Below are 18,320 nucleotides of genomic sequence, written 5' to 3'. Positions count from 1 at the left end.
CGTGGCCTGGCCACAGCTGGGGACTGCTGGGGTGTCCCCAGTGTTGGGATGTCCCCGCTGGGCGGGCAGGTTTGGGGTTTGGGCCCCCCCCACCCAGGACAGACCTGTCCTGGGTCCCAGCAAAGCGACACCGAGGCAGGAGCTGGAGGGGAGCGGGGTGGCCGCAGGGACACGGGGCCATTGCTGCACTCCTGCCCCGTCCCTCCTGCCTGTGCCAGGGCCAGGTCCCCGGGGTGGCTCCGCACCACTCCGTGGCCATGGGCAGGGAGCTGGGGGTGACACCTGCCAGGGGAGGCAGCGAGGCCTGTCCCCAGCGGCCACCAGGTCGCCGTGTCCCCGGGGTGCGCAGCAGCCGCCTCCCACGACAGCGCACTGCCACCTCCTGGGGACCGCGGGGACGGGTGCTGCCCGGGGACGGGGACAGGGCCCGGAGCTGGCATCCCTGCGCCCCCGTCCCCAGCAGCCGTGTGGCGAGGTGACGAGCAGAGCCTTCGGCGGTGGACCCCAGGGCGGCGGTGGCGCAGGGTGACAGAGCCGGGGGTGGCCACGGCCACAGCCCCGACACCTTCCTCCCCCCGCAGCTCGTGGGGAGCCCTCGGGCTCCCCAGCCGGAGCAAAGCCACCAAAAATCACCCAAGGTCTGCACCGGGGGGGAGGCGGAGCCCCCCCAGCCACACCGCCCCGCTCAGCACATGGGGAAACTGAGGCAGGCTGACCCCACACCCCGATAGGGACAGGGACAACGAGGGCAGATGGCTCTCCTCGCTCCTCCAGCATGGCTTTGAGCCTTGGCATCCCAACGCTCCGTCCCCTCGCCCCCAGCAGCACGAGGGGGGGCTCAGCCGTGCTGGCAGCGCCCCAGCACCGGCCGGATGGCCGCATCCTTCCCGCCCCGCCGCCTGCAGCGCCCCGGCCCCGGCCGTGCTCGTGGCTGCTTCACCCCCGGGCACCCGGCTGACGTCCGAGCCTGGCGAGCTCGGGAGTTATGTCGGGTTTGTTTTGTTTTGTTTCTTTTTTTCTTGGGGGATTTTTGTCCCCCCCTTGCCCTCCCCGCTCGCTTCCTTCCTCCGCACCGTCCCGGCGGCCTCGCCTGCCCCCGAGCCGCTGCCCGCCCCAAGGCCCCGCGGCTGATTCATGATTTACGGCAGCCCCAAAGCTCACGGCCACGGCTCTGCCGCCTCCTTCCTGCACCATGGCCGGGAAAACCACGGCACTGCCACGGGGCCGGGCAAAGCATCCCGAATAGGGCTGGGGGCTGCGATTGAGCCCCCCCACCCTGTCCCTACCCCGGTGGCCAGATTCAGGGGGGTGTCCCCAGCGTGTCCTTTGGTCAGGGTGCACCAGGGGCAGTGCGGTGGCACCGATGTCCCTGGGGGGCTCAGGCAGCATCCCCAGCCCCGTCACCTTTTGCCACAGCTGCCCGCAGCCACCACGTACCCCAAAACACACCGGGGGGCAGAAGCAGCGAGGAGACACCGAGGCTGGCGCGTGCACGGCGTGAAAGTGGTGGAAACCCTGTCCCTGGGGCTGCGGGGCAGGGAGGCAGAGGCAGGATGCGGGCCAGACGCTGCCCCCTCCTCCAGGGGCGCGAGGGGGTCAGCGGGTGGGATGGGGTCAAGGTGAGCGGGACTGGCCCCGGCACGGGGTCACGGGCCCCCCGCAGCCCTGCGGCCGGGAAGCCGGGGCGAGCGGCCGGGATGCTCCCTCCCTTCCTCCGAGCATCCCACGTGCGGGATAAACACCCGCTTCCTGCCCTAATCAGCTCCAGGGACGGGCGGGGGGCTCGGGGAGGGGGGGACTCGGAGAGGGGAAAAAAAAAAACAAAATCTCTGGAAAGAAAAACTCATTTCCTCCGACAGAAGAAAAAGATAAAGTCTGGGCTCATTAAAGCGAACTTTACTGGGGAGAGACGGGAAAGAGCCAAACACAATGTCCTTGAAATTTCCTTCGCGCGGCTCTGTCCACGAAAACAGGATAAGGCCTCTTCCGCTGTCTCTGCCGGCGCGCGCGGAGGGGGGGCGCGGGGCCGGGGGCGCGGGGCGGCCGGCACGGCTACAGGCTGTCGAGGTAGGAGCAGACCTGCTGGAAAACCTCGTCCACGCTGCCCTCGGCGTTGAGCTGCAGGGAAGGGTTAGGGGGGTGCTGGCTCCTCCAAGCCCCTTTTGGGGGGTTTTGGTAGGTCCCAACCCGGCAGGGTTAACCCTAACCCTGTATCAGCTCCCCCCCCACATTGATCCCCCCCCCAGGGCCCGCTCACCTGGCGGACGATGCCCCTGCTCTTGTAGAAGGTGATGACGGGCTCCGTGGCCTTGTAGTAGGTCTCGAGGCGCTTCTTGATGGTCTCCTCGTTGTCGTCCACCCGCCCGCTGGTCTCGCCCCGCTTCAGCAGGCGCTTCACCATCGTCTCCTTCCCCGCGTCCACGTAGAGCAGCAGCGTGGGGGCGGCGATCTGTGGGGACGGGGGGGCTGGCACCGCGCAGGCTTGGCACACGGATGTCCCTGTGCCACCCTGCAGCGCCCTCCATGTGGGTCTGGGCACCCCCGCGTGACACCCCAGGGACACCAGGCCCCGGCTCTCTGCCACCCCCCGTCACCCCTGAGGACATCCCGGAGCGATGCGCCCCCCCCCGAGGACAGCTCAGCCCCCCGTCAGGATGGGATCTGCTGCCACCAGCGCCACGCGGCCCTCAGGGGGACCCCGCAGCGTGGGGACCGGCCCTCACCTTCTTCTCGAACTCCTCTCCCTGCTTCACCTCGCGGGGGTAGCCGTCGATGAGGAAACCCTTGGACACGTCGGCTTTGGCCACCATGGCGTCCCGCAGCATGTCCAGCACCGTGTCCTGGGGACGGGGCACGGAGATGTCGTGGGGCCGCTCGCCCACCCCGTCCGTATGGCCGCGGGGGGGGGCACAGCCACCGCGGCGGGCACGCGCAGACTCACCAGGGGCACCAGCTCGCCCTTCTCCATGATGGCCTGCAGCTTCTTGCCCCGCTCCGAGCCCGAGCTGACCTCCGCCCGGAGCAGGTCCCCGGTGGAGAGGTGGGTGTACCCGTACTTCTGCACGATCTTCTCGCACTGCGTCCCCTTCCCCGAGCCGGGGCCACCTGCAAGCGGTGACAATGCCCCAGCCCACAGCAGGGAGCTGGAGGGCACGCCGGAGAAGCGGCGCAGAGCCACCGCAGTCCCCAGAGCCCGGCGAGAAGGGGGACGGGGTCCCCAAGCCCAGCACCAGATGGATGGAGAGAGCTGCCCCTGGTGTGGGCTGGGGGGTGTCGGTGCTTGGGGTGGCACGGGCTGCTGGTGTGGGTAATTGGCACCTGGGGATCACCGCCCTGATGGCACCCAGCACATCGTGACCCCATCAGCACCATTGGCATCACTGAAATGACAGCACCTAGGCCATCACGACCCCACCAGCACCTGGGCTTTGCCACCCTGATAGTGCCTGGTACATCACAGCCCCATCAGCACCTGGGCATCGCTGCCCTGGTCGTACCTAGGACATCACGACCCCATCAGAACATGAGCATCGCTGCCCTGATGGCACCCAGGACATCACGACCCCATCAGCACCTGGGCATCCCGACCCCGATGGTACCCAGCACATCACAAACATCAGAACATGGGCATCACCACCCTGATGGCACCCAGGACACCACGACCCCATCAGCACCTGGGCATCCCCACCCCATCCAGCACCCGTGGCATCACCCCCAGGAGCGTCCCATCACGTCCCATCACGTCCCATCACGTCCCATCACGTCCCATCAGGTGCTGCCACCCTGCCGGTGGTCCCTGCTGGTCCCAGCACCCCCCACCATGGCCTCGAGGAGCCAGGCTGGTGCCGCGGCCACCCCCGTCCCACCTCGACCCCGCCAGCCGCAGGACCCGGCCGCCCACTTACCCACCACAAAGATGATCTTGTGGTGCTTGAGCTTTTCTGGGGGAAAGAAAGAAAAAAATTAAATAAACCCAAAAGCCAAAAGGACACCGTCGGACGAGCCGTCCCCAGCAGCAGGGCTGAGCCCCACAGCGCGGGGACCGACCCCTGCCCACCCCGGGACGGGGAGCGGCCACGCGTGCCCCTTGTCCCCGTCACCTGGGCGGTCCGGGACATCGGAGCTGGACGTGCTCGTGCACAGAGACCCCACGGAGCCTCAGCCCTGGGGCTCAGCCCTGGGGCTGCAACCTTGTGGTGCCCCGCAGACACTCGTTGTCCCCAGCCTCGTGGCGGGGACCTGCGGGGCTCCCCTGGGTGGCCACATCCATCCCCGTGGCCGCATCCTGGTCCCGCCCGTGGCACGCTTGGCACGGCACGGGTGCCTCAAGTGCCTGGCGTGACCCCCGGCAGCCCCTAAAGCCCCCTGGGGACCGATCGTCCCCAAAAGCAGTGCCTGGGGAGCAGAGGCTGGGTGCCAGCACCCCGCGGAGCACCCCAGCCTGCGGGACATGGGGGGGGGGTCCCCTCACGGTCCCCCCCACCTGCGGGATCCGACCCCGAGGGGAGCTAAAAATACGGGCGAGCCGCCTCGGGGCCGCCCGGCACAGCTCCCCCAGCTCGGCCTTCTGAAATTTCAGCTCCCCCGGCACCCGGCGAGCCCGGGGAAGGAGCCAAGAGGGTGGGGAAGGGGGGGGGGGGGGCAGGAGATGGGGGCGCAGGGGGGCCGGGGGGGTGGGGGGGTGGGAAGAGGCCCCGGGGGATCTGGGTGGACACAAGGGGGAGGCAGAGGGGACGGAGACGAGCGGAGAAGGCAGGGGATGGACGCGAGGGGGGGACAGAGGGGATGGAAGCGAAGCGGATCGGGGAATCGGATACCGGGGGGGGGGAGGAGGGAAAGGGGACACGGGGTGGGCACGGGGCGGGGGGGGCAGGAGATGGGCACGGGGAGCGGTTAGAGAGGGGCAGAGGGGGCGGATACAAGGGCACAGGGGACAGATGCAAAGTGGGGGGGGGCGCATAGAGGGGACCCAGGGGATGGACACGGGGTGGGGACCCAGGAGATGGACGAAAAGGGGTCCAAGGGGTTGGGTGCGAGAGGGACAGAGGGGACAGGGGTGGGAACAAGGGGATGGGGCACAAGGGGGACACAGGGGAGGGGGCACAAGGGGGACACGGGAGGGGGCACAGGGGGGACAGCTGCAAAGGGGATCCAGGGGGTGGCTGCACAGGGGGCAGAAGCAAAGGGGACGAAGGAGCTGGCCGCAGGGACGGCAGAGCACTCACCTGTCGACATGCTGCCGCTGGCGGGGTGCAGGAGTGCTTCAGGCTGCGAGGGGAGGAGAAGAGAGGAGAGGAGTGAGCGGCTCGGCGGGGACGCGGGGGTCCCCAGGGCCGGGGCTGCGCGGGGTGTCGCTGAGACAACAGCTCTCCCCTCCCGTCCCTTGGGGGACGGAGCAGGCCTCAAACCGAGCGCTGGGGCCAAGCCGGGGGACTCGCTGGTGGTGGGGCAGAAGCCCTGCCCCCCAGCTTGGCCCTAAAATGTATAAAATATATCGGAAAGGCAAGACGCTGCCTGAATTTCGTGGCTTTGGGAGCTGGGGAGCTCGGCTCCCGCGGCCATCGCCTACCTGGCTGCCGGCAGCCACCCGCCCCGCGCTGGGTGGCAGCGGGTGACGCAGGGTGACATGACCTGCACCTCCCTGCCCTGACCACATCCCCGTGCCCGCGGTGCTGCTCGGGGTGACACACGGCCCTGGGACGCCGGGCGATGGAGGCAGCACCTACATCGCTCCAGCTCCCCGCGTGCTGGAGGGGAGGCTTTAGGGGATGGTTTTTGGGGGGGTCAGCCCGCTCTCAGAGCCCCAGAGGTGGGGGATTGCTGCACCCTGCTGCACCCCCCGGGACCCCGCTGTGGGTTTGGGCACCCTGCCTGCCCGCACCCAGCCCGCGGCACCCACCTGCCGGGCTGCCCCGCGTCACCCCGCGCTCCCCAAACCGGCCAGACCGGGGCCAAGGGATCTGCGCCGCTCTCCCGGTCGTGTTACAGCCGGGAAAGGGCAGGGGCTAAGTATGGACGGGCTGAAACCTGCACCGGGTCACGGCCTGCCTGCGCCGCGGGGGCCGAACCCCGCGTTGTCCCCGTAGGGTGGGCCCGGAGGGTGCGGGACCTGCGGGGGACCCAGGTACGGGGGGGCACCGGGGTGCGAGGGCTCGGTGGTTGGTGCCGACCCGGCATCCTGGGGCGGGGTGGGGGGCTTGTGGCCTGATCCTGAGCAATGCTGGGTGCTCTGGGGGTGATGGGGTGAGGGCGCTGGGCTGGGGAGCTCAGCGGGGTGGTGCTGGGGGCATGGGGCTGCCCAGTAAAAGCTGTCGTGTGGTGTGCCCCGCAGGCTGCATCCCATCAGGAGCTCAAACCTCCCCCCGGCCCCATCCCAGCCCCACTGCCATCCCCCCCCGCCCCCAACTCCAGGCCCCGGCACCCCTGCAAGAGCCCAGCACCCCCAGCAGTGCCCTTGGTACCCCACGCAATGCCCGTTGGCGGCCCAGCCAAGGCCACCAGCAGCTCTGTGAGACCCCCAAGCACCCTGTGAGCTGTTCCCCCCCAGCACCCCGCAAAACACCCCCCCAGCACCCTGTGCAATAGTGCATTACCCCCTGCCATGCCCCACAAGCACCCCATGCAATGCCCCAACACCTGTGCAACGCCCCCCAGCACCCCATAAAACACCCCCCCAGCACCCCATACAATGCCCCGCCACCAAGCACCCCATGCAATAGTGCAGCACCCCCTGCCATAGCCCCCCAGCACCCCATGCAATGCCCCCCCACCAAGCACCCCATGCAATAGTGCAGCAACACCTGCCATAGCCCCCCAGCACCCCGTGCAATGCCCCCCCCAAGAACACCATGCAATGCCCCCCCCAAGCACCCCATAAAACGCCCCCCCAGCACCTCGTGCAATGTACCCCCCCAAGCACCCTGTGCAATAGTGCAGCACCCCCAGCCATGCCCCCCCGCACCCCATACAATGACCCCCCCCCGCACCCCACACAACGCCCCCCAGCCCCCCCATTCCCCCCCCCAGTGGTCACAGAGCTGCCCCGCTCCCCCCCCCCCAGCACTGCCCACATAACCCCACCCCCCCCATCCCCATCCCACCCCCCCCAAACTCCTTTACGGGGGGAGGGGGGGGTCACCCCAAGCCCCCCCCCCCCAGGGGACCCCCGAGCAGCGGCTGCCCAAACGCCCTCCCCAAGGTCACCGTGGGGAGGGGAGGGGGGGGGGGGGCACCCACGGGTGGGTCAGGGCCGGGGCGCCGAGCGGCTGCAGGGCTGGGGGGGGGGATAGGATGCTGGGGGGGGGTCTGGGGGGGCTGGCACTGACCTGTGGGGCCGGGCGCCGTGGGGTGGGCAGCTGCCTGCTGGCGGCAGCTCCTGCCCGTACCGCTAGCTGTATATAATGCTGCGGCGTGGAGCATGCCGGGAGCGGGCAGCGGGGGGGGGCACACACGGGCTGGGGGGGGGGGACCCGCTGCTGCCCGCCCGCAGCCCCCCCGGTGCCGCGCAGGGGGCTCTGTGGGGCCCGGTGGGGCTGGGGGGCCTGCACCCTGCTGGGTGTCCTGGGGGGGACCCCCCCGCTCCAACCCCCCCCCCCAAAAAAAAAAAGTCTTCCCCCCCCCGCCTCGAGCCCCCAGGATCAGCCCCAAAACGGGTGGGGGGGTCCCGAAGGGTCCCGTTCTTCCCCCCCCCCCACCCCCCCCCACCCCAAAAGCAGCGCCCGGCCCCAAAAACGCAGCCCGGAGGCAGGGCCCAAGGCAACAGACTGCAGCAAGGTTTATTCTGTACAAATCACTACAAAACGCGGGGGTGACCCCCCCTGGGGGCTGAGCCCCCCCCCGGGTGTAACCCCGACAGCACAGGGGGTGCACAGCCCCCCCCCCCCCCGCTGCCACGGCCCCAGGGAAACTGAGGCACGGCGCCGCGCTCTTCTGGGGCTCAGCACCCAAACACGCCGGATTGAGAGATTTTCCCCCAATTTTCCACCGCCAGGAGATAAATTACAGCCCCCCCCCCAGCCTGCTGCCCCCCCCCCGGCCACCGTACACCAGCTCCTGAATAGTTCACGAGCGGTGAATAAACGATGGACGCCTCCCGCGGCCCCGCTGCTCAGCCTCAGGGAGGGAAAATGAGTACAGACACCCGGGACCAGGATGGTGGGGGGGGTGGGGGGAGAGAAAAAAGCAAAAAACAAAGCCCCCAAATTCCCATTGTGCCGATAGAAAAGGTTTTGGCAGTGTGGCCCCGGCCCCCCCGCAGCGAGCACGGGGCCGGGGGTTTTTGGGGTGGGCACCCCGCGGGTTGATCCTTACCTGGGTGGCAGGGCAGGGACCCCCCTCTGGGGGCGATGCCACCGAAAATGCCAGGATTTGTGCCGGGGTGCTGGGGCTGGCAGTGCAGGGGATGGCAGAGGGGAGCAGAACCCGGGGGGGGGGGGTCCCCAAAATTTTGCCGTGAAAGCAACGCGACCTATACGGTGCACCCGGAGCGCCCCCGGGTGTGCTTGCAGGGTGGTGGGCTGCGAGGCAGCCGGGGGGGTTTGGAGCTGGGTCTGTGCAGGATTTAACCCCCGTGCGATGCCCCCACGGCTCCCCTGCCTGCTGTCCCACGGGAGGGGACACGCCACCCCAAAACCCTTCACACCACGGAGCCCTTGGGCACAGCGGTGGCAGGCGGTCCCCGACGGCTCCATCAGCCCCGGGGCGCACGGCGTGGCCCAGACCTTGTACCAAGGGGACCCCGTCCCAAGGAGACCCCATCCCAAGGGGACCTCGTCCCTGTTCCCAAGGGTCCCCGCTCGGCGCGGCCGCCCTAGGGCCAGGCGGGGTGGGAGAAGGTGATGTTGTAGAGGCCGGCCCAGCTGGCGAAGACGCGCTTCTCCGTGATGAAGCGGTGGTGGTTGCCCCGGCGGCTGCGCTCGTTGTGGATGTAGGTGGTGCACTCGTCGGGGCCCTTGGGCTCGTAGTAGTGGTAGGCCATGCGGCGGGGCTGCGGCCGCCGGCTGCGGGGAGAGCATGGGCTGAGCCCCGGGGATGGGACTCGGGGTGAGGGGGGGGGGATGGGGGACACCGTACCTGCAGTAGTTGGGGGGCACCATGCCGTAGACGTGGACGGTGTCGCACAGCTCCACCGCGATCACCATGGTGAACCAGCCCGTGCTGAGCCACGAGCGTGACTTCTCCCTGGGGCACGGCGCGGGGGAGAAACGGGGGCACGATGAAGAGATGGTGACCCCCCCAAACCCCCCCGAGCCCCCCAGTCCCCCCAGTCTGACACCGCAGCCAACCCCACGGAGCAGCCCCGGGAGCTGGCCCTGCTTGGGGACCTGCCGGCCACCGACAGAGGGGACAAGGTGCCGGCGGGGGCTCCGAGGTACCTGTCCTTCCCCGTCTCCCCCCGGAACAGCTCATCGAACTGCTTCATGCGGCCGGGGGACACGACGTAGGCCGTCATGTTGGGGAAGGACGCGCTGACGCGCTGGATGATCTTCAGCAGGCTCTTCTGCATCTTGGCGGGAGGCCCCCAGAAGATGAAGATGGTCTCCGGGGTCTTGTTGACGAACTCCTGGGGCCGCTTGAGCACGCGGTAGACGCTGGAGTGGGCCACCACGCGGAACGTGGTCTTGTTGCCCACGTCCGCCTCGTAGCCGGTGGTGGGGGCGTCGTTCATGCGGATGGCGCACTCGGCCTGGTCGATCTCGGAGCCCAGGCGGGTGCCCAGGAGGTGGCTGGAGCTGGTGACGATGACGCACTGGTGGCAGTGGGAAGTCAGGCTCTGGGGACGACCAGCGGGGTCAGAGGGTGAATTTTGGCGTCCCACCGACGGGGGCGGTGCTGCTGGATGTCACCACAGGGCAGCGAGTGCCCGCCGTGATGTCCCAACCCCGCCGTACCTTGTTCCCGGAGACGGGCAGGTACCCGCTGCTCACCCCCCATCGCCGCAGGTCGGGGGGCCGGCGGGCTCGGCCCCGCAGGGCGCCGTAGTGGAAGACCTCGGTCCCATTGCTGGAGCTGTAGATGATCAGCAGCATGAGCAGGGCAAAGAGGACCACGAAGACGGCGGCGCGCTGGCTCTGTGGGCGGGGGGGGAGCGTCAGGTGCCGCGGCCCCCGGCCGGCTCCCAGAAGGGATGGAGATGGGAGAATCGCTGGGATGCCGGCGCCCCGACACGCTCCCCCCTGGCTGGGTGTGAATTTAGCAGGAGCTGCCCCCACGCGCTGCTGCAAACCCCTCCTCCGGCCATGCTCAGCCGCTTCCAGATATTAAAGAATAACAGCAAGGCTGTGGGGAGGCACTGAGCGGCACGACACTGCGCAGGCAGGGCAAGGGGGACAGCGAGGAGACACGGGGATGGGGATGGGGACGGCTCTCCCCTTCCCCTCTTGGCCCCATGCCTCTGCCCCAGCAGTAACGGGTAACGGAATGGCTGCAGAGCTGGGAGGAGGACGGAGGAGGAAAGCGCTCGCTGCTGTGAATAATCCTCCGAGAGGCAGGAGGAGCTGCCAGGAAGGTCCAAGGCCGGGGCAGCCCCTGCCTGGCACTGGCACAGCTCGCACTAGCACGGCCGCCCCAACCCCAGCCCCGCAGGCTGGCTTTTAGGGGGGCTCCACGCACCCCCAGGGGACGCCCAGCACCAGGCCCAGCACTCACCGTGCTGCCGCTCATGTCTCCCAGCCGGCCTCAGCGCGGAGCGATCGCTGGCGTCCTGCGAGCACCTGCAAGGAACGCGGTCACCCCAAAAAGCACCACAACGGGGGGCCCGTCCCCGAAACGAGCCGCACGTGATGGGCTGATCCCCAAGCCACGCTGAGCTCCAGGCAGGATGGATTATCCCTGCACCACTGGGGCGAAAGCCACCCGATTCAACGCTGGATCGGGTGGGTGAAGCCGCCAGCACGCACCCCGCTCAGCCCCCCTGCCTAAGGTGATCGGGATCTCCCGGCTAAATCCAATTAAAACGGCCTCGGGGTGGGCGCACCCGGGGATGCCTGCCCTGCGGGGGACCCGCTTTTCTTCCCCCTCCTGCCCTGATTAATATTTGAAAGTCCTCGTCAGTGAGTCACCACCACTCCTGCTTGGTAGTACTCAAGAGCAATTAGAAATATATAAAAAAAAAAAAGAAGCCTCTTTGCTGACTGCCTTGGGAGGAGCTGGGATGGAAAATTACATAGCAGCTGGTGTTTAACCCGCCGGGGGGGCCTCGAAGGGCTTTCAGGGCTGGTGTCGCTGCCCAGGAAGGTACCAACAGCCGGGGAATGGCCGCATTTTATGGTGCCCCTGCCCTGTGGAGAGGGGACGGTGCCAGGAGCTCCCGTCCCTGCACGGGGCAGAGCACGGTACAGCACGGGACGCAGGTGCCAGGGGTGGGGGTGCCAGATCCAGGCCCCCCCCCCCCCCGCTGGGTTTTGCTGCGGGTGACCCCAGCACGGGGGTCCCTTACCTGGCCCAGGGCGTTCATCTGCAGCGGGCGGCGAGCGGTGCCGGGGGGGCCTCGTCCACCTCCTCCTCCCCGCGCGCCCCCCGAGCTGCGGGGTGCTGCCGGGCCCCTCCAGCCGGCGCCAGGGCCATGGTGGCACCCGGGGTCACATCGCTGCCGTGCCGGGGAAGTGCTGAGCCAGCCCGGCTCCCCACGCTGCCAGCCGCCCCCAACCCCCCCCCCCGGTGCAAACCTGCCCACACCTCCGGCGCACAGCCCCTGCCGCCCCCCCGTGTCACCCCGCTATGCGAGCCCTCCCTGCGCCCCCGCAGTGAGAAGCTTTTGTGCTCTGCTGTGCAAATCCTCCCCCAGCCCCGGGATGCAGCCCCCCCGGTACCCGGGATGCAGCCCCCCCCTGGTTCCGGGAATGCAATCCCCTGGTTCCCAGAATGCAAACCCCGTGGTTCCTGGGATGCAGCCCCCCAGTTCCCATGATACAGCCCCCCCAGTACCCGGGATGCAGCCCCCCAGTTCCCATGATACAGCCCCACCAGTACCCGGGACGCAGCCCCCCCGTTCCCATGATACAGCCCCCCCAGTACCCGGGAAGCGGCTCTCCCAGCTCCCAGGGGATGCAACCCCCCTGTTCCTGGGATGCAGTCCCCTGGTTTCCAGGTTGCAAACCCCGAGGTTTCCAGGATGCAACCCCCCTGTTCCCGGAACACAGCCCCCTAGTTCCCAGGATGCAGCCCCCCCTAGTTCCCAGAATGCAGCCCCCCCCGGTACCCGGGATGCAACCCCCCCCCCGTTCCCAGAACGCAGCCCCCCCGTTCCCAGGATGCAACCCCCCACGTTCCCGGGATGCAGCCCCCCCCTTTCCGTGATGCAACCCCCCCGGTGCCCGGGAATCCCCTATAACCCCCCCCTCCCTCTCGGCCCCCCCCGGGCAGCCCCCGTTGCATTTCCCAGGCAGGCCGGAGCCCGGAGCCGCCCGGGCCCGGTGCGCGCTGCCCCCCCCCACGGCCGTGCAGCGCCCCCCTTCCCCCCCCCCCCCGCCCCGGTGCCAGCCACGCACCCACCGACCGGCGGACGGACCGGCAGCCCGACGGACGGACCGACGGACGGACCGACGGACCGCCCGCTCCGCTGCGCACTGCGCCGCCGCCGCTGCGCGCTCCCGGGGCTCGCCGGCCGCGCGCGCGCGCGCACTCGGTGCCCGGGGCGGGGACGCGCTGGGGGGGATCCAAGCACCGCCCGCCCCGACGGGGAGCGCATGGGGTGCGCCGGGGGGGCGTGGGTGGCTCGGGGTGCCCGTGGGTGCCCGTGGGTGCGTGGGTGCCCGGCATTTATGGGGTGGCGCAGCGCTGTGCCCCCACTGATGTTGGGGGGGCTGCGAGGTCCCGACGTGGTACGGAGCCCACGGACCCACTCGGGGCCGTCCCCGGGGTTTTTGGCTCCGCTGCGGAGCGGGGCCGAGGAGCTCCCCGGCCTCCCCTGCGAGCGGCGTGCGTGGGGAGCTGCGCTGGCAAAACCCCCAGGAACAGCCCCAAAGCGGCAGGCGCCGGCTGAAACAGGAGCGAAGGTGACCCCAGCCCAGCACCCCGCAGCTCTGCCGCCCTCCTCGCCGCTCCGGCCGTCCCACGAGCCGTTTATCAGCACCCTGCGTGCCGTGCCCACAGCTCGCCCACTCTTTCCGGGCACACAGCCACATCGGGGTCAGCTCCTGTCCCATAGCACCTCCGCCCCCGCATCCCAAATTACCCCTTCCAGCGCCCCGCTCCGTGCTGGGCACCGCTCTAACCCCGTCCATCAAATCCCCGTCGTATTTATAGCCCGGCAGGGCACGATGAGCCGGCAGCCCCCAGCTACCCCCCTGTGCCCCCCCGCTCCCGTCCCCACGCGCCCGCCACCCGCGCACCTCCGGCTCCTGTCGCCGCCGCGGCCGCAGCGCGGGGCCCGTGGCGTTACGAAGGCTTTAATGGGCGCGTTTGCTTTGGTCTCGGTCCAAGGGCACTTGTGACAAGGCAACTCGGAGCTCCCAGGGCGCGTGGCCCTGGGCTGGGGGGCAGGAGGCACGCGGAGCCCTGTCCCGGTGGCAGCATGGGGACAGGCCGGAGGGGACAGCCCGGCCCCATTCCCTGTGCCCCACACGTGGCACCAGGTCCCATGGCTCTGGGGCTCCATCCTGGGACAAGGCAGTGGCTGGTGGGGGCTGAATTTCCCCTCCTCATGTCACCAAACGCTGAATCCCACAGCAAACATCCATCTGGTGGTGCGGCAAGGTCCCCTTGTGTCCAAGGCAGCTTGGTGCCTGCAGCTGGGGGGGCTCAGTGGGTCCAGCCCCGCCCCCCACGCGCTGGCACGGGGTGGGGGTCCCCCCGCTGCCACCCACACACCCACCAGACCTGGGGGTACAACAAGAGGCTTCCAACCTGGGCACCGGCAGGGCTGAGGCAGCCGTGGCGCCACGCCGCCACTCCTACCCGCCCGCCCACGACGGGTGGGTGAAGACGATGTCCCTCCTCTTGGCCCAGCGGGAGAAGATGGCCTTCTCGGTGATGAAGCGGTGCCCGGCGCGGGGGGCCCGCTCGTGCACCAGGTACATCCTGCACTCGTCCAGCCGGCCCTTCTCGAAGTAGTGGTAAGGCACGCTCGTGTGGTTCTTCTCCCTGGCGGCGCAGGGAGGAAGCTGAGCAGGATGCGGCCCCTCCGGTGCCCGGCGCCGCCAAGCCGCCCCCCGGCCCCGCACCTGCAGTAGCTGTCGCTGACCATGCCGAAGACGCGGATGCGCTCGCACAGCTCCATGGCCAGGATCATGGTGAACCAGCCCGTGCTCAGGAAGGAGCCCGACTTCACCCTGCAACGCACAGGCGGCCGCACTGGAGGACGGACGGGCAGACAGACGGATGGACGCCCAGCAGGGGCTCGGCCAGAGCAGGGGGCTCGGCCCCGGGGGTCAGCGCTCCGGGGTGAGGCCGCGGTACCTGTTCTTCCCCGTCTCGTTCTGGAAGACGTCGTCGCAGTAGGCCATCTTCTCCTCGGTCAGGGTGTAGATCTGCAGGCGCGGGTACGTCTCCATCACCTTCAGCAGCGCCCGGTAGGTGGAGCCCCCCTTCTCCCGGCTCATCTTCTTGGGGGGCCCCCAGATGACGTAGACGGTCTCCTGGGACTGCTGGAAGAAGTAGGGCTGGTTCCTCAGCAGCAGCGGGACGCTGGTGTGCGACACCACGCGGACGGTGCTCCGCGTCCCCACGTCCTCCTCGTAGCCAGCGGTGGGCGCGTGGTTCATGCGCAGCACGCACTCCTGCCCGTCGATGGCCTGCCCCAGGCGCGAGCCCAGCATCTGCCCCGAGCTGGAGACAATGGCGCAGCGGCGGCACGGCGCTCGCTGCAGCGGCTGCGGGGACACGCGCCGTCAGCACGGCCCCCTCCGGGTGCCAGCGCTTTCCCCGTCTCCCCAGCCCGCTTCACCCTTCCCTGAGGAAGGGGAGACTGAGGCACGGGGGCAGCGGGGGTCAGGCTGTCCCCTCCCCGTCCCCACGCACCTGCCCGTCGGGGACGCGGCTGTACCCCTGGAAGCTGAGCACGGCGGGCGCAGCGTACGCGGGGCCGTCCCAGCGCCGTGCCGCCCGGCAGCAGGGCCGCAGGCAGGCGAGGGAGCAGAGCAGGACGTAGAGCACGGAGACGGCGGCCACGCACACCAGGGCGAGGAAGAAGCGGATCTGGAAGCAGAGCGGGGAAGGTTCTCCAGGCCCAGGCCGCGTGCGCTGGCCCCGCGTCGGGTGCTTGGAGAGGCACCGGGATGCCTCGCGGCAAAACCGGCCTCTTGGGGGAGGATGCATCGGCTCGGGCGCTCGCTGGGGTGGGGATGAGGAGCCGCCGGTGCCTGCGCGTGACTCACTTCCTGCACGCAGCCAGACCCACGCGCTGCATGGCCGCGTGCCGTGGGGCCGAGCTCCTGTGCTCACGCCAGGCTCCAGCCCCTGCTCCCACTCCGGGGTCCAGGGGGGTGCCAAGCGCCCAGCGGGGCCGCCGGGCAGGGCCCTGCCCCGGTGTGGGTTTTGGGGTGAGCAGCCCCGTGATGCCCGCAGGCTTGCCCCGGCCCCGTAGCCCCCCGCTCCCGGCACCCCGGGGTACTCACCAGCGTCTTCATCCTGCGGGGCGAGGGCGGCCGGCGGGGGTCCCGCGGGGGCAGCCGGCGTTACCTGGGGGGTCGGGGCACGCACCCTGCACGCGGGCTGGGGTCAGTGGGGTGGGGAGGGGGGGAAGGAAGGGGGCTGGTGCCGAGCTCTCCCCCATCACGGCTGGGGACCCCACTGGGACCCTCCGGTACTCCAGCACCCCCCTCCCAGCGCTCACGCCCCCCCCCGTACCCAGGACCTGCCCCATCCCTGGGACGTTCCCGTTGAACCGAGTCCCCCAGCGACCCCCAGGACCCCCCCCCTCTATTATCACCCCCCCAGATCCCCAGACCCAGCTCCCCCAGGACCGCCCCCCCCCATTATCGCCCCCCCAGACCCAGCTCCCCCCATCCCATAACTGCTTCCTCCTCCCCCCCCGGGCCGGGAGCGCAGCCCAGGCCCCGGCCCCCCCTCACCGAGCCGGGAGCCCCCGCGGGGGCTGCAGCGGGAGCGGGGGTGCCGCTGCCCGGCCCCCGGGGCCACCGCCGGGCCCCGCATCCCGGCTGCACCGGGCTCGGCCGCACCGGGCTCGGCTGCACCGGGCTGCGCTGGGGGAGCCGCGCCGGGGCGGAGCGGAGCCGAGCGGGCACTGCCGGGACCGCCCCCGCGGGGGGGAGCCTCGGCACCGGGCCCCGCCGCCCGGCCCCGGGACCGGCCCCGGGACCGTCCTGGTGCGCCTTGGTACCAGCCCCGGGACCGGCTCCGGTATCAGCCCCGGTGCGCCCTGGTACCAGCCCCGGTCCCGTCCCGGTGCGCCCCGATATCAGCCCCGGTCCCAGCTCCGGTCCCAGCCCCGGTCCCGTCCCGGTGCGCCCCGATATCAGCCCCGGTCCCAGCCCCGGTCCCAGCCCCGGTCCCGTCCCGGTGCGCCCCGATATCAGCCCCGGTCCCAGCCCCGGTCCCGTCCCGGTGCGCCCCGATATCAGCCCCGGTCCCAGCTCCGGTCCCAGCCCCGGTCCTGTCCCGGTGCGCCCCGATATCAACCCCGGTCCCAGCCCCGGTCCCAGCCCCGGTCCCAGCTCCGGTCCCAGCCCCGGTCCCGTCCCGGTGTGCCCTGGTACCGGTCCCGGTCCCGTCCCGGTGCGCCCCGGCACAGAGCCGCCCCCCGCAGCTCCCGGAGCCGCCCCCAGCCCCCGGCAGCGCTCCCGTGCGCCCCCCGAGCGCTCGCCCACGCCCCAGCCCCCGGAGGGGCAGAGCCGGTACCGACCCCGGTCCCCGTCCATCCCCTGCGCCCCGGCCCCCAGCCCGCGTCCCCCGGGACCGACAGAGCCAGGAGGGGCCCCGGCACCCGTCCCCACTCCTCGCCCCCCTCCTGCGGTGCCCTCCCAGCCCTGTCCCCAGCCCGGGGGTCCCTGCAGCCCCCCTGTCCCCCCCCGTCCCCAAGCCCCTTTCTCACCCCCGCGCCCCCCAGCCCAGAGCAGCTCGCTGCGCGCTCAGGGGCAGTAGCAATGGCCCGGGGGCTATTTGGGGAGTGGGGCTGGGGCAGGTTGGCCTCCCGCTGCCCCCGTCCTGGCAGATGGCCTCGGGGGGCCACAAGCCACCCACCCGTCCCCTGCAGCCCCTGGCACCAGGACCGAGGCGCAGAGCACCTGCAGGAGCCGTCCCCGCAGCGAGCCGCCTGCCCACAGCTGCCGCCTGCCCCTGGACTTTGTTTTTCCAAGCAGAAGACAAGGAAATAAGAGAAACAAACTGTGTTGGGGTTACGTGGCAGGGGGTGGGAGCAGGGGAGCTGCGGGGGGGCTCTGGGAGCAGAGCCCGGCGGCTGCCCCGTGTCAGAGGGGAGCCAGTGCCAGGCACCCCAAAAGGGACCCGCTGGTGGCCAGAGCTGGGCCGTGAGCGGTGCTGGGTGGGCCTCTGGGAGAGCAGAGTGAAGGAAGAAAGTGCTGTGCCCCAGCAGCTGGCGGAGAGAGGGCCGAGAGGTGCAAGGAACAGCCCCGCAGCCAGCGCGTCAGCACAGGAGGTGGCATGTGGAGGAGCCCACACAGGAGCGGGAGGCCTGCGGGGCCCCGTGCTGGAGCGGCACGCTGTCCTTATTGCAGCCCTTGAGATCTGGCCGTGTAACTTCTCCCACGCTTTGAGGAGCTGGGCTCCCCCTCAGGGTGAAACCACCGCCGCCTCGAAGCCGGTGCCCCCGTCCCAGCAGGTTTCGGCAGGGCTGGAAGAGGCGGCGATGGTGGCACGGCACACCAGTGGCCGTGTCTGTGCGGGGAACCCCGGCCAGCAGCCCTCCTGTGATGGGCCAGAGCGCCCACCCACCCTTGGGCGTCCCACGCCAAGCAGGAATCGCTCCCGGATGGCCTGCGGCGGATTTTATTTAATTTTTCAGCTCCCTCGGAGCTGGCGGTAGCACTGCGCCCCCCGAGGCTGGGGTGCGGGTGGCCCTGCCACGTGGCAGCAGCTCCACGGGGAGGGTTTGGGTCGTACCCACTGCGTTTCCGCCTTCTCCTCCTGCCCAGGCTGCAGGCAACAGGACACGGGGTGGCCCCGCAGCACCTCAGCAGGGGGATGTGGGGCGCTGCCATGGCACAGGGGCTGTCCTGGATACAGGGTGTGAGACCTCAAGCTGATGTGGGATGTGCTGGGGGGGGGCACGGCATGAGTGGGGCCGGATCCTGCCCAGGGACATGGACATTGGCCCACGGGGGGGGGTCCTGGAAGGCGAAGGGGACTCCAGAGCAAGGCACTGCACCCAGAAACAGCGCAGGAGCCCCCCGGGGTGCGGGGAC

The 18,320-nt window shown here is 70.3% G+C and overlaps 3 protein-coding genes across 11 annotated transcripts; all 3 read right to left on the bottom strand.

The window, feature by feature from the left end:
- Positions 1 to 1,881: 1,881 nt before the first annotated feature.
- Positions 1,882 to 7,416, bottom strand: AK1 (adenylate kinase 1). The gene is made up of 7 exons (XM_083807825.1): positions 7,326 to 7,416; positions 5,226 to 5,268; positions 3,906 to 3,941; positions 2,942 to 3,105; positions 2,724 to 2,840; positions 2,258 to 2,449; positions 1,882 to 2,118 (listed from the first exon to the last, which is right to left on the bottom strand). Exons 2-7 carry the CDS (start codon positions 5,233 to 5,235, stop codon positions 2,053 to 2,055), a joined length of 585 nt encoding a protein of 194 aa, XP_083663951.1. The 5' UTR covers positions 5,236 to 5,268; positions 7,326 to 7,416; the 3' UTR covers positions 1,882 to 2,052.
- A 334-nt stretch (positions 7,417 to 7,750) lies between these two features.
- ST6GALNAC6 (ST6 N-acetylgalactosaminide alpha-2,6-sialyltransferase 6) lies at positions 7,751 to 13,417 on the bottom strand. 6 transcript variants are annotated; one of them, XM_083807819.1, is made up of 7 exons: positions 12,489 to 12,624; positions 11,438 to 11,587; positions 10,648 to 10,712; positions 9,891 to 10,070; positions 9,375 to 9,772; positions 9,073 to 9,180; positions 7,751 to 8,999 (listed from the first exon to the last, which is right to left on the bottom strand). In XM_083807819.1, exons 3-7 carry the CDS (start codon positions 10,660 to 10,662, stop codon positions 8,810 to 8,812), a joined length of 891 nt encoding a protein of 296 aa, XP_083663945.1. In that variant the 5' UTR covers positions 10,663 to 10,712; positions 11,438 to 11,587; positions 12,489 to 12,624; the 3' UTR covers positions 7,751 to 8,809. The 6 variants fall into 6 exon arrangements, with proteins under 6 accessions (XP_083663945.1, XP_083663946.1, XP_083663947.1 ...); XM_083807820.1 differs by having other exon boundaries at positions 12,493 to 12,620; XM_083807821.1 differs by having other exon boundaries at positions 12,497 to 12,595.
- An 84-nt stretch (positions 13,418 to 13,501) lies between these two features.
- ST6GALNAC4 (ST6 N-acetylgalactosaminide alpha-2,6-sialyltransferase 4) lies at positions 13,502 to 16,832 on the bottom strand. 4 transcript variants are annotated; one of them, XM_083807815.1, is made up of 7 exons: positions 16,011 to 16,832; positions 15,555 to 15,651; positions 14,959 to 15,135; positions 14,398 to 14,810; positions 14,163 to 14,270; positions 13,846 to 14,082; positions 13,502 to 13,679 (listed from the first exon to the last, which is right to left on the bottom strand). In XM_083807815.1, exons 1-7 carry the CDS (start codon positions 16,815 to 16,817, stop codon positions 13,641 to 13,643), a joined length of 1,878 nt encoding a protein of 625 aa, XP_083663941.1. In that variant the 5' UTR covers positions 16,818 to 16,832; the 3' UTR covers positions 13,502 to 13,640. The 4 variants fall into 4 exon arrangements, with proteins under 4 accessions (XP_083663941.1, XP_083663944.1, XP_083663943.1 ...); XM_083807818.1 differs by having other exon boundaries at positions 13,544 to 13,679; positions 15,555 to 15,640; positions 16,011 to 16,149; XM_083807817.1 differs by lacking the exon at positions 13,502 to 13,679 and having other exon boundaries at positions 13,750 to 14,082; positions 16,011 to 16,151.
- Positions 16,833 to 18,320: the final 1,488 nt, after the last annotated feature.

Source organism: Anser anser (genome assembly GCF_964211835.1).
Source record: "Anser anser genome assembly, chromosome: 21".
NCBI lineage: Eukaryota > Metazoa > Chordata > Aves > Anseriformes > Anatidae > Anser > Anser anser.
This window is presented reverse-complemented; position numbering and strand designations above follow the sequence as displayed.

Excerpts from the sequence above, each read along its gene's own strand:
- AK1 (XM_083807825.1), bottom strand. Across the intron at positions 2,841-2,941 it reads AGGGCGAGCTGGTGCCCCTG|GACACGGTGCTGGACATGCT; the intron begins GTGAGTCTGCGC and ends CCCCGTCCCCAG. Across the intron at positions 2,450-2,723 it reads GAGAGGAGTTCGAGAAGAAG|ATCGCCGCCCCCACGCTGCT; the intron begins GTGAGGGCCGGT and ends CCGTCCCCACAG.
- ST6GALNAC6 (XM_083807824.1), bottom strand. The coding sequence starts at position 12,688 with ATGCGCTCCCCGTCGGGGCGGGCGGTGCTTGGATCCCCCCCAGCGCGT. Across the intron at positions 10,009-12,488 it reads GTCCGTCCGCCGGTCGGTGG|CTCCAGCAATGGGACCGAGG; the intron begins GTGCGTGGCTGG and ends GATCATCTACAG. Across the intron at positions 9,000-9,072 it reads GTGCCCCCCAACTACTGCAG|CCGGCGGCCGCAGCCCCGCC; the intron begins GTACGGTGTCCC and ends CTCTCCCCGCAG.
- ST6GALNAC4 (XM_083807815.1), bottom strand. The coding sequence starts at position 16,817 with ATGGACGGGGACCGGGGTCGGTACCGGCTCTGCCCCTCCGGGGGCTGG. Across the intron at positions 15,652-16,010 it reads CCGCGGGGGCTCCCGGCTCG|CCCGCGTGCAGGGTGCGTGC; the intron begins GTGAGGGGGGGC and ends CACTGACCCCAG. Across the intron at positions 15,136-15,554 it reads CCCGCAGGATGAAGACGCTG|ATCCGCTTCTTCCTCGCCCT; the intron begins GTGAGTACCCCG and ends CTCTGCTTCCAG.